Source organism: Topomyia yanbarensis, chromosome 1, assembly GCF_030247195.1.
Source record: "Topomyia yanbarensis strain Yona2022 chromosome 1, ASM3024719v1, whole genome shotgun sequence".
Classification (NCBI taxonomy): Eukaryota; Metazoa; Arthropoda; class Insecta; order Diptera; family Culicidae; genus Topomyia; species Topomyia yanbarensis.
Genome location: NC_080670.1, coordinates 27,460,909 through 27,473,611, shown reverse-complemented (window position 1 = coordinate 27,473,611; position 12,703 = coordinate 27,460,909). Strand labels below are relative to the sequence as shown.

Sequence of the window (12,703 nt, the reverse complement as noted above, 5' to 3'; positions counted from 1 at the left end):
TTGAAAAGCCACCCTGTTCTTTTATAGTAAAACTTGTCGCAAACCCAAGCTAATTATTTTAGTGTTTCGCAAGAATTTGTTTTCCTGACCTATCGAAATAAATAATATTGACGCCACATCGCTTCAAGCCGCGTGCTGTCCGACATATCTACCGCTCCGTCGGAATTAAACTAAATCATAGCCCCTATGTTTGCGTCATCGAGGCAAACATGTGGACCACGGGTTTGCTTGTAAGGGTCCGCCGCTTCTGACAACAGGTCGGCGGCCACCTTGCCCAGCGTATCCTCAGCGACTTTACTCCGCTTCGGATTCTCGGTTTCGATTATGCGACCAAGCCGCATTATACCAGCTATGCCTCGAACACTAGAGCAGTATAGAAACCGATGGTTCAGTAGGTGTAACTTTTTTTTTAAATTCAGCGAAACCCTGTAATGTAATTGGACTGGTTGGATAGTATTTTTTACTTCATATAATTCAAAACAACAGTTCATGATATAAAGAAGGTTAATAACCAAATAAGTTTAGTTATTGAAACGCTGTTTTGAATGGCGGCAATTCGCTCGCGGAAAGGTCTGCACGTATGGAGAAATTACATAAAGCAGGAGTTTTCATGATATGGAGAAGTGATATGTTTGTGTAGGACGGGAGCACGCCATATGATTAATCCCTGAAGATACAAATCATTAGACCAAATGTTCGTTATACCAAACGACCTGCAGTGTAGTTACATCTCAAAATTATGTCATATGTCCATTATACCTAATGTACGGTATGCCAAACGTTCATTATGCCAAATTACGATGTAAGAAAGCACAGCGGGGTAAGACAAATAAGTAAACTCGAATGCCATTCACCCGAATGTCACATGTACCCGAATGGCATTAGCCCGAAGATCATTAGCATGAAAATCATTAGTCCGAAGATCATTATCCCGAATATCATTCGTCCAAATGCCATTATTATCATTGGTTTTGTTATTGTTATTTATCAATGCACAATCGGGCTGTTTCAACAACCAATTTCTGCAACCTATTTGCGTTAACTACACACGCTCTGTTAGTTTTGAGACAGGACTTAATTTATTGTATCGTCACCAACAGAACCCTTGGCCCTAATGGTGTTGCTTAAACTAATAACATTTACGGATGGACAATATTTAAGCTTTTATCGAATTCCTCCTCAAATGGAAGTCAAAGACCCTCGCCACACTATTAAAAATACGCTGAAGTTCAACTCTGACGACCGTGTTAGTTCTCCTGAAAGGTAATCGCAGAAGAATTATTGCGTACAACTCGAATGCGACCTTGAAGATCCAGGCGTCCGAGGATTGTAGAGCAATCCACCCTGGCACACAGGAACTGCGAGACGAACTGGGCTCGAGAGCAGTCCCTCCGGATGCCTAGGGTGGCGAGCTGTACCAACTGACAAGGGTTTTCGTAGCTTGGCAGCTGAAATCTGTTTCGCCAAGGAAGGTGTCGGAATAATAATATCCCCATTGCAGATTTAGTAGTTTTTTGGTCATATTTTCGACAGTCTCCTTGCTCAAGCTGGGATGAAAGCGGGATAGATACAACCAAAGCAACGACGTTGGACGTGGAACCGTAACAATATTGCTATTAACGACTTGCTTTTGACCAACCAACAGAATATAACAGGGATCAGAGACACCCTTGCGACGACGTTTTTGGGGTGTACAAGTTGTGCCGGGAGTTTTGATCATGCCTCAATATATTTCGATTTGACAGTTCATGGGATTCATGTCGTTGTGAAGGACATCGAAATCATCACCATGGTACCGCTGTAGAGCATTCTTACTGCAGTGGCAACTCGCCAAATCTGGTTAAAACCTAAAACGGTGAGACCTAATCAACGGCAATACACGGTTTTCAGACATTCGTTGATGTATAACCGTCTGTTCACATTGTTGGTCGTAATAAAAGTCGGAGTCTTACCGCCACAGTTACATATACCCTGCCAGATCATCAGTTTACAGGCAAATTTGTCTGCAAAAGAAAAATTTATATTACTTGGGAACATCTCCGTTCCGTACACTTTCGCAATACAAAACTTATGTCCCGGAAGCAGCTTGAAGTTATATTTGACATACGATTCATCGTTCATAAGAACGCATCCCTTGAATTTGGTCACATCCAGTTCATACCTACTGCTTAACGGTCCAGTTCGGATGCCTAATAATCCGACACCTTCCCGAGTATATTTCGAACTGTACTGAGAATAGATCCGAATTTTATGGCCACATTCATGCCCGATAGCTCTGACGCAAATTTAAATCCACTGTACCGCTTCGACAACTTGACTTGAGCTTACCGAAACATTCTAGATTTGTCTGCTTTGATTCATTTGCATTCATTAAAATGACAAAGCTATTGATTTGCAACTAGAAGAAACTTGTCATTGCATTTAACGTCCATTTCTATATTGACTGTTTTCGATTCTATCACATTTAAGGTGGACAACCAATAAACCTTCCGGCAGTGCACTGAATGCATAACGTTCGGAAACAGTAGTGAGATCATCTTAGAATACTAGCAGCTGCCAGCAAAAAAAGCAACAACAAAAAGGATTTACACTTCCCGTTTTGCACTGCTCCAAAATCACAGGTTTACGTAGGTAGGGTAACAATAGGAAAACATGCATTTTATCTTTTAACCCTAATAATAGAAAAATCACTCACCTATCGTGCCGGATGAACTCGACGTCATGACCCGCATGACACGTTTTGATACAGTTCACACAGATCGCGTTCCGATCGGTCGTATTGCACGTGTGGCACCGGTAGAAGTCATGCATCGGGAACGACGTGTACGAGCTGATCTTGTACAGACATTGTCCACCGGAGACGGCCTTCTCCACCTCGTCCTGATTGTTGAAGATCTTATTGCCACGCGTAATCGGCTGAACGCCACTGGCCAGGCACAGTCCACCAAACTTATTGTTGAAAATCTGATTAAACTCCAGTGTTGCCGTTGCGTTGTTCGTGATCTCCACCCCGGCTGCCAGTCCGTCGAATATTCGATTACGCTTCAGGATCGGATGGCTCTGCGTGGAAATCAATACACCCGCCTGGGTGTTTCGAAATATGTCGTTCTCCTCCAGCACTCCCTTGCCGCCATTGAATATACAAATACCGCCATCCCGCCCGTCATAGATTTTGTTCCGTTTCAACGTGGGATTCGAATCAGTCTTGATCCACACACCGGCCATCGCATTATCGAAAATTTCGTTCTGCTCTAGCAGTCCCAGTCCACCGTTATACACTAACACACCACCGTTCTGACCGCCCCATATCTTATTCCCACGAATGACCGGATTACTTCCCGTCCGAATTTGCACTCCCGAGTACAAATGATTGAAGATGTCATTATCTTCCAGCTTACCATGGCCATTATCGTAAAAGTACACCCCAACCTGCTTGCCCGAGTGGATGCGGTTTCGCCTCAGAACCGGCGTGCTACCGGTCGTAATCCACACACCAGCCAACGTGTTTGCATATACCTCATTCTCCTCAATCAGTCCTTGGCCTTTCTCATGCACATATATTCCACCGTGCTGGCCGTGGTGTATCTTATTATGCCGAACGATCGGATCGCTCGTAGTACGGATTTGAATACCGGCCAGCGCGTTACCGTAGATGTTATTGTGTTCAATTAACCCTCGACCTTCACCGAAAATGTACACCCCACCCTGATGCCCGTTGTAGATTTCGTTTTTCCGTATCGTCGGATTGCTGTTGGAAGTAATCCAAACACCTACAAATATGAAACGAAATGATCTCTTTAGATAGTATATTCTGGTTGAAGAAATAGTGGAAACTTACCCGCAAAGTTATTGGAATGAATTTTATTCTCTATAAACTGTCCCAACCCGTTCTCGTGCACGTAAATTCCACCGGTTTGACCGTGATGAATCTCACACTTGACCACCGTCGGATTAGCACCTGCTTTCACCTCGAAGCCCGCTATCCGATTGTTATGAATGTCGTTCTTTTCGAAGTACCCCTGCAAATAGATTTTTTTTTAAAGTAACCTTCATCAACTTCAACTGAGCGCAATTGTAAAACTACTAACCATTCCGTTGTCGAAGGTGAAAATACCCACGTCCCGGCCGTGGTGAATGTGATTCTCGCGCATTATTGGACTAGCATAGTTTTTCACCCAGATACCGGCCAGCGCGTTCCGGCTGATCTCGTTGTGCTCGTACGTACCCTGGGCGTAATCGGTCACGTACAAACCGACATTCTCGCAATCACTTATGTCGCAGTACTTTATCAACGGATTGGCCCCGACACCGCTAACGCAAACCGCCGCACCCACTGGAATGGTTGAGAGATGAAGTTGTAATGTTCGTTCGGAAACATTGACCGCGACGCGACTCAACTTACCCACTGACGTACTCCGGATGATACAGTGATCAATCGTCGGGCTGCAGTTCTCACTGACCTCCAGGCAATAGTGCTTATGGTGAGGCACCGTCGACGTTACATCTGGCGAAAACTTCAGTGTCATGTGTCCTACGTACGCATGCTTGGCACCTTCGACGAACATCACCGTCGATTCCGATTCCCGCTCGAGAATGATCGATTCAGCCACATTACCCGGTGCGGCTCCAATCAGCGCCACATCCGAATCGATCACCAGAAATTCACCCCGATACGTACCATGATGCAGGAAAATTAGCGAACCATTATTTTCCGGTGGGTAATTTTCATCGCCTTCAGCTCCACCGCCAGCTGCGCCGGAAACGGAATTGTTACTAGAACTACTATTGTTGGCATTACTATTACTGCTACTGTTACTACTACTATTGCTTCCACCCCCCACACCGGCGGGACTGTTGTTGGCCGAGTTCTTTTCGTCGGCATGATCCAGTGCCGCCTGAACTGTGTTAAAGTACGCTATATTTCGACTTTGATAGCGGCGATCTTGATAACCTGTCCGCACGTGTATTCCCCGATACAGCTGCCGAAAACTTTCCTTCCACGGGTTGGCATAGTCCGAATCCTCCGATTTTACGAAGATAAACTTGCAAGGTTCGGGGTTGAATAGGGGCATATTGTACTCGTACACATTCTGGTAAAGGCGCTTCCACAGTTCTGTGTCGTTTGCAATCGTCTGGAAGCGTTTGCACACGAGCGAAACCCGGCACAGGTCCTGCTCGAGCAGATAGGAAAATATGGTCAACAGGACTTCATCTGGCATTTCATACTGCAGGTAATGGGCGGCTGATTGCATGCAGAGAGTTGATGCTACAGCACTGGCGGATGTTATCATGGGATTACCAGGCACAGCGCCAGTTGTTGCGGTGCAAGCTGTCGACGCCGAACCCATCGACGAAGAAGAAGTTTCAGTACTGGTGGAATAAGTACGTCTTGGTCGCTTCCGTGCCGGAAGCATGTAGGCGGCATTCCCGTCGTAGGCTAAAGATTGATACTGATGCGATTGCAGGAGACTATGACTATTACTGCTAGTACTAGAGCTAGTGGTCCCCCCGGAGGATGATGGACCGGTTCCACTGGAGCCACCGGAGCTGCTGGATCCGGCCAGCCAGCTGGCTGAATCATGCGCTGCCAGTGGGGACTTTTTCCTTAAATCGTACGGCGAGTTTGAGTTCTGTTTAACCTCGGACAAAGCGACCGAGGAGATGGCATTCGAGGGAACTGACGGTGGTGTTACGGATGAGGACGACGAGGAGGGTAGTGAGGACACTGACGAAGACAGAGCTCCTCCACTAGCAGCCGACGAGGACGATGAACTGGAAGGCCCCTGTGACGACGGTCCAGACGAAGAAGACGAGGAGGCTGCGTTGGAGGAGGAGGTGGTGCTTGTGCTACTCGGTCCGCTGTTTAGATTTAGGTTATTTACACAACTGGTGCTGTTGGCGGAGTTGGTACTATTACTGCTAGATGAGCTGGAAGAGGCAGGATTGGCAGATGAGCCTGAACCAGGGGCCGCTGGTAGGGCTGGGCCGTTGTTTTGCTGACCAGTCGGAGCAGCACCCACGTTCGGTGCAGGAATGTTCTGGCATGGTGGTTCGCAGAGTGCTGCAACGGAATGATATAAGACTAGTTAGTGATTTCGTTTTAATTGTTATTAATTGCGTATTTCAAGCTTCACAGCTTGAGTCGAATGTGACAATTTATGAATGAAACAATTCACCGACTGTGGATTAAGATTTACATTCTCTGGATTGCGGAGTGAGATGGTAAAGAGATGCGCTCGACGTGGTTCCATCAACGAAGCGCAAAGTATTAAAAATAGATTCTACATATCAATTTATTATATTTGTTGCCAACACTGCAAGCACCTAGTTTTGCTCGGGTACCGGGCTTCCAAGGAAACAGCAAAAAACAAACCGCAGGAGGCGAAGGTGAAAATTTTTCCTATTTTTTCATTCTGAAGAAATAATTCCTTCGAACAAGAAGCCAATTTGACGGAAGATTTTAATATCTATAATTTTAATAAAAAGTAGAATTGTATTATTAATTCACACTTTTATTGCACCAGTACGTGTATGTACTGATCGGGAATAGAGGAATCTGGATTTGGAGTTCCGTTCCCAGCACGCAGCTAAACTGAGTCTGGTCCTTCTTCCGCAGGTGAGCACTGTCCCGCTATTTGCTACCAGGAAGTAGCCTACATTTTGGTCCTTCCGCAGGTGAGCACTGTCCCGCTGTTTGCTACCAGGAAGTAGCCTACATTTTGGTCCTTCTTCCGCAGGTGAGCACTGTCCCGCTGTTTGCTACCAGGAAGTAGCCTACATTTTGGTCCTTCGAATGCCAATTGCCAGTTTATATGGAAAAACAATTACGTCGCTCTAGCAGGAAAAACCAAGGCGCAATTCCCAAGCGGTTAGAAAGTTTTATAGTTGAAATTCCGAAGCACAGCAACATGATACGCACTCCACCAAGCCAACTGAATCCAAATATCCAAGACGGGGAAAAAGGTGCAGACAATCAGGACAAAGTACCAGAAAATGAATCTGTTGTCTCTGACGTATCGAAAAGAGGCACATCGCGAAGCAGCATAACTGACAGCCAAATCAAGCTCTTAGATCTTGAGGAGGAAAATGAGGAGGCGGAACTGCGTGCTTCTATTGAACAAGACAGGATTGTAGCCGAACAGAAACTAGCCGAATTGCAGATTCAGCATGACCTGGCACTGAAGACGGAACAAAGGAAAGCTGCGTTTCTGAAGCGACAACGTGAGCGAAATTTGAGAAAGGTTGAGCTGCTGTCTAGATCGAGTACCTCGAGCAGATCGAGTGCGTACACTAATGCGTCTAAGCGTGTTGAGGAGTGGGTTGCTGAGGCAGAAAAGGTAAGGCCACACAACGAATATGAAGAATCATCCCACCGGATGAATCATGCATTTTCACGAGAAACCGTAGTACGGAATACGTCGACACCTGGCGTAAGAAACGCGACAGCACCCGAGCCTGGGGTGAACGAAATCTTGTCTCAGGCCTTTAAAGCGTTGCAGAGTCGAAACATGAAAGACCTGCCCTCGTTTTCGGGTGACGTAATGGAATGGACGATTTTCGAAAGCGAATTTAAAACGTCAACTAAGGAATATAAACTAACTGATCGCGATAACCTGAGACGGTTGAACAAAGCGTTGCAAGGTAAAGCGCGCAAGACTGTGGAATCACTGCTTGCATCCCCTGAGAATGTGCAGCAGATTATACGAATGTTGCAGTCAAACTTCGGACGCACCGAATGGGTGGTGGCAAATAGACTAGAAGCGCTAAGAAACCTGGAGATCGTAAAAGAAGGTAACATCGAATCTTTCCGTGCCTTTTATAATGCGGTAATTGGTACCAAGGTTGCGATGACCAACGCGAAGGCGGATAACTACCTGATGAATCCCGAACTCATCTCTCACCTGGCTGATAAACTGCCTGCTTTCAGCAAACAGATGTGGATTCGGCATAAGGCCGCTTTGATGAAAGAAGGCGTTATTATCGAGTTTAACACTTTCTCGCGTTGGTTGGAGGATGAAATGGACAACCAACTTGCTAGTCTCAATCCTGTATTTAGCGCCAAGAAGGCCAACTACCAGCTCAAGCCGAAACCGATGGTTCTGAATGTCAACTGTCGCGACGATGAAGGAACAAAGATTTGTCCTTTGTGCTCGGCAAATTCTCACGTTGGTCTAGACAAGTGTGAACAGTTCCATAAGCTGTCTGTTGCTCAACGTCGGTCTGCTGCTAATTCCTGCAAAGTCTGTTACATCTGCCTCAAGTCAGATCACTCCAGAAGAAACTGCAAGTCCGAGAAAAAATGTTCAATCTGCAAGAAGAATCATCACGAGTTAGTCCACTCCGACGATTCTGCGAGGAACTCGAAGTACACCCGTACGAACACGTGTAACAGTCAGCAGAATGTATGCAATGTCCATGGCAAAAATATGAATACACTGCTCCGAGTAGGAAAGGTGAGGATCCAAGGTCCGAGAGGTACAGCAGAATTATTTGCACTTTTCGATGAAGGTTCGTCTCTGTCGATGATGGATGCTGCAGTTGCGGAGAATATTGGATTGCGAGGACCGATCGCTCCTGTGTCCTATCGTTGGACTAATGGTATTTTGCACAAGGAAGAACAGTCGATGATGCTGTCGTTTCGCATTTCCGGACCATCGGAGCAAGCGAAATGGTATAACGTTAGCAATATCCAAACTGTGCAGAATATCGCTCTACCTCCGGTGAAATTCGACGTTGCGAATATCAAGCGATTGTATCCTATGTTAGACGATGATAAATTAGTTGCGATCCAGGATGCCTGTCCCTGTATACTGATTGGCTCGAATAATGCGGGCCTGATTGTACCTCTGAAGACGGTGCAATATTCGCTTCAAGGCTTGCAATTGACTCGTTGTCACCTGGGATGGACGATCCATGGAGTAATAGATCCGACCATTGCTGGATCGAATAAACATCATGCATTCCTGTGCTCAGAAAATGATGACATTGAACTTACTGATCTGGTGAAAAAAATGTACAAAGTTGAAAATTTTGGGATTTCTGGTCAGATTGTGAAAATAGCCGATGAAGATCAGCGTGCACTTGATATCATGAACCGCACGATCAAACGGCGTGGAGAACGATTCGAGGTAGGCCAGATTTACAAATACAACAACTTTGACTTCCCGGATAGCAAACCACAAGCGCTACGTCGGCTCCAGATTATCGAAAAGAAAATGGACTCAAACCCCGAATTCGCAGAGCGATACTGCAACAAAATTCAAGACTACGTTGATAAGGGGTACGCTAGGAAATTGGAGGCTGAAGAAATAGCTGAAACATCGAACACCTGGTACCTGCCACACTTCAGTGTGGTGAGCTCCGAGAAGTTCCGTTTGGTCATGGATGCCAAAGCAAAGTCACATGGGTTTTCTCTGAACGATCTGTTACTGAAGGGTCCCGATTTAGTTCCACCACTGATTGCGATTCTGATCCGCGCCAGAATGAAAAGGATTGCTTTCGTCGCGGATATCAAGGAAATGTTTCACCAAGTACTCATCCGTAGAGAAGATCAAGACTCCCAACGTTTCCTGTGGCGTGGTATGAACCGTATGGACCCTCCCAGCGTATATGTTATGATGGTGATGATATTTGGCGCTGTTTCGTCTCCATCGATGGCGCAATTCATTAAGAACTTCAACGCGAAAGAGCTTGAAGAAAAGTACCCTGGTGTTGAACGAGCTGTCGTCAAACAACATTATGTGGACGATTATTTTGATTGTGCTGACACGGAGGAAGCGGCAATCGAAATGGTTCAGCGTGTGATAAAGGTACACGAACAAGGTGGATTCAAGCTGCTAAAGTTCTCGTCGAACTCCAGAGCTGTGTTGGATTCACTCGATCCTGAAATAGTAGCGGAACAGAAACAGGATGGTATTCGTGTCCTCGGAATCAAGTGGGACCTGCAGTCCGATGAATTTGTATTTCCATTGAATTTTCCAAAACTGGATGCGTTGTATCGGACCGGGAAAGCGGTGCCTACGAAGCGGCAACTGTTGAAATTTATGATGGGCATCTTTGACCCGCTAAGTTTACTCAGTCCTGTTACGATTCAACTGAAGTTCATCTTTCAAGAACTGTGGCGGCTGCAGTCCGGATGGGATGATGAAATTCCGGACGGTCTTGTTCCCAGATGGATGGAGTGGTTAAATGAAACTGCAAAACTAGGAGAAATACGACTGCCAAGATACTACTATCCAACGGTACCGTCATTCGATAATGTGGAATTACACGCTTTCTGTGACGCGAGTGATAAGGCCTTCGCTTGTGTGATCTACATGGTTCATCGTCGAGAGGGTAAGTCACACGTTGCTTTGGTTTATGCAAAATCAAGGGTAGCGCCCCTGAAGGCACAAACCGTGCCGCGATTGGAACTGCAAGGATGCGTTCTGGCCAGCCAAATGATCCATGTACTGCAGTCAGAGCTGACGATAGAAGTCAAGAAGATTTTCTTCTGGAGTGACTCGAAGATCTGTTTGAGTTGGCTGAAGACAAATCAAAAACTGACGGCATACGTTGGTGCTCGCGTTATGCAAATCAAAGAGAATGGTCACGGCGTAGAGTTGTGGCATTGGCTTCCGTCGCAGCTGAACGTGGCCGATTTGGCTACGAAGTGGTCTAAGTTTGGCAGCATGCTAGAATGGGTTCGTGGTCCAGACTTCATTTATCGTGATAGTGTCAACTGGCCGAATTACGAACCGTTGGAGATGTCTTCTGCAGAGCTTGTGAGTTTCCACTCGGAACTGGATTGCACGGAGCAGGTTTGTTGCGGTGCATTCGCTGAAGAATTGATTGATCTTCCTGATATTGCGCGGTTCTCTGACTTCAATCGATTGGTTAGATCAACCGCATACTACCTGAAGATGAGAAAACTTTTAGCATTGCCGAAATGCGAAAAACCCGAACGATTGATGATAACTATGAAAGACATAGTAGATGCTAGAAGTGCATGGTATAAGAAGGTACAGTCTGAAATTTTCGGTGCAGAGTTGCGCAGCCTGATGAAGATCAGTTTCGTGAAGAGTAGCAGTCGTCTAAGAACATATTCACCATTTCTACACGATGGAATCATCCGTATGAAAGGCCGTATTCAAGATCACAACAAACCGTTCGAAGTAAACAACCCTGTCATTCTTCCTGATAACCACCCGTTCTCAACATTGCTCATCCGTATGTATCATATTGCCAATGCACATCAGGGATTAGAGACCGTCGTTAACAGTATTAAAGAACGTCACCGCATTTTGAAGATTCGTTCGCAAGTAAAGAAGTACACGATGTCCTGTGTGAAGTGTCGAGAGCTAAGAGCAAAACCAGCCGTTCCGCAGATGGGCATCTTGCCAATGGAGCGCACAACGCCGTTCGTGTATCCGTTTACCTGTACGGGCATCGATTACTTCGGGCCGATGGCTGTGAAGGTCGGCCGTCGTGTCGAGAAAAGGTGGGTAGTGCTGTTTACTTGCATGACGTCAAGAGCAGTACATTTGGAGGTGGTCCCATCACTCGATACAAGCAGCTGTATAATGGCAATTCGCTGCTTCATGTCGATTCGTGGACTGCCACAGTGCATCATGACTGATAATGGGACCAACTTCACCGGTGCTAACCAAGAGTTGAAGACACTGGTGAAGACGCTGGATCATCCACAGATTGAAGAATCATTGAGTGTTAGAGGTGTTCAATGGAAGTTTATACCGCCTGGTGCTCCTCATTTTGGAGGCTGCTGGGAGCGATTGGTACGTTCCGTTAAAACTGCTCTTCGTGCGATGTTGCAGGAACGACAACCCACCGACTTGGTGCTACGTACTGCTTTGTGCGAGGCAATGAACACAGTAAACAACCGACCGTTGACGCATGTTGCAGATGACCCGTTGGATCCAGAACCGTTGACACCGAACATGTTGCTGCTAGGACGAAACAATACAATCCAATTCGACCATGATTTCGATGAACGAGACCTAAGCTGCCGTGCTGCGTATAAGCATGCTCAGATTTACGCGGATCGTTTCTGGCGTAGATGGGTTGCAGAGTATCGTCCGGAGCTGATCCGAAGTCGCAAGTGGCCTGACAGCAGAAGCTATCACGACTACAAAGTTGGTGACATCGTGATGATAGTAGATGAAAGTTTGCATCGTGGTACCTGGCCAAAAGGTGTGGTGGAAAAGGTCTATCGTGGTCCGGACGGGAAGGTTAGGACATTGTTGGTCAGAACGATGAAGTCAACCTACAAGCGTCCAGTCAGTAAGATTGTTTTGCTGCAAGCCATCAGTTCGGTTCCTGGCCTGGAGAATGTTGCCAACACTGCAAGCACCTAGTTTTGCTCGGGTACCGGGCTTCCAAGGAAACAGCAAAAAACAAACCGCAGGAGGCGAAGGTGAAAATTTTTCCTATTTTTTCATTCTGAAGAAATAATTCCTTCGAACAAGAAGCCAATTTGACGGAAGATTTTAATATCTATAATTTTAATAAAAAGTAGAATTGTATTATTAATTCACACTTTTATTGCACCAGTACGTGTATGTACTGATCGGGAATAGAGGAATCTGGATTTGGAGTTCCGTTCCCAGCACGCAGCTAAACTGAGTCTGGTCCTTCTTCCGCAGGTGAGCACTGTCCCGCTGTTTGCTACCAGGAAGTAGCCTACAATATTTATACCACAAACTAA

At 46.0% G+C, this 12,703-nt stretch overlaps 2 protein-coding genes across 2 annotated transcripts in view; one reads left to right on the top strand and one right to left on the bottom strand.

Moving 5' to 3' along the window:
* The window catches only part of LOC131677167 (F-box only protein 11), a 35,443-nt gene that overhangs the window by 6,695 nt on the left and 16,045 nt on the right, over nucleotides 1-12,703 (bottom strand). Inside the window, exons 3-6 of the mRNA XM_058956857.1 lie at nucleotides 4,403-6,061; nucleotides 4,089-4,333; nucleotides 3,839-4,019; nucleotides 2,696-3,770 (exon numbers count right to left, since the gene is read on the bottom strand). Of these exons, the coding sequence (XP_058812840.1) occupies nucleotides 2,696-3,770; nucleotides 3,839-4,019; nucleotides 4,089-4,333; nucleotides 4,403-6,061 (3,160 nt within the window). The remainder of the gene's footprint in view (nucleotides 1-2,695; nucleotides 3,771-3,838; nucleotides 4,020-4,088; nucleotides 4,334-4,402; nucleotides 6,062-12,703) is intronic.
* LOC131677171 (uncharacterized) lies at nucleotides 11,170-12,672 on the top strand. Its single transcript, XM_058956862.1, has 2 exons — nucleotides 11,170-12,412; nucleotides 12,550-12,672. Exon 1 carries the CDS (start codon nucleotides 11,211-11,213, stop codon nucleotides 12,351-12,353), a length of 1,143 nt encoding a protein of 380 aa, XP_058812845.1. The 5' UTR covers nucleotides 11,170-11,210; the 3' UTR covers nucleotides 12,354-12,412; nucleotides 12,550-12,672.

Excerpts from the sequence above, each read along its gene's own strand:
- LOC131677171 (XM_058956862.1), top strand. The coding sequence starts at position 11,211 with ATGTATCATATTGCCAATGCACATCAGGGATTAGAGACCGTCGTTAAC.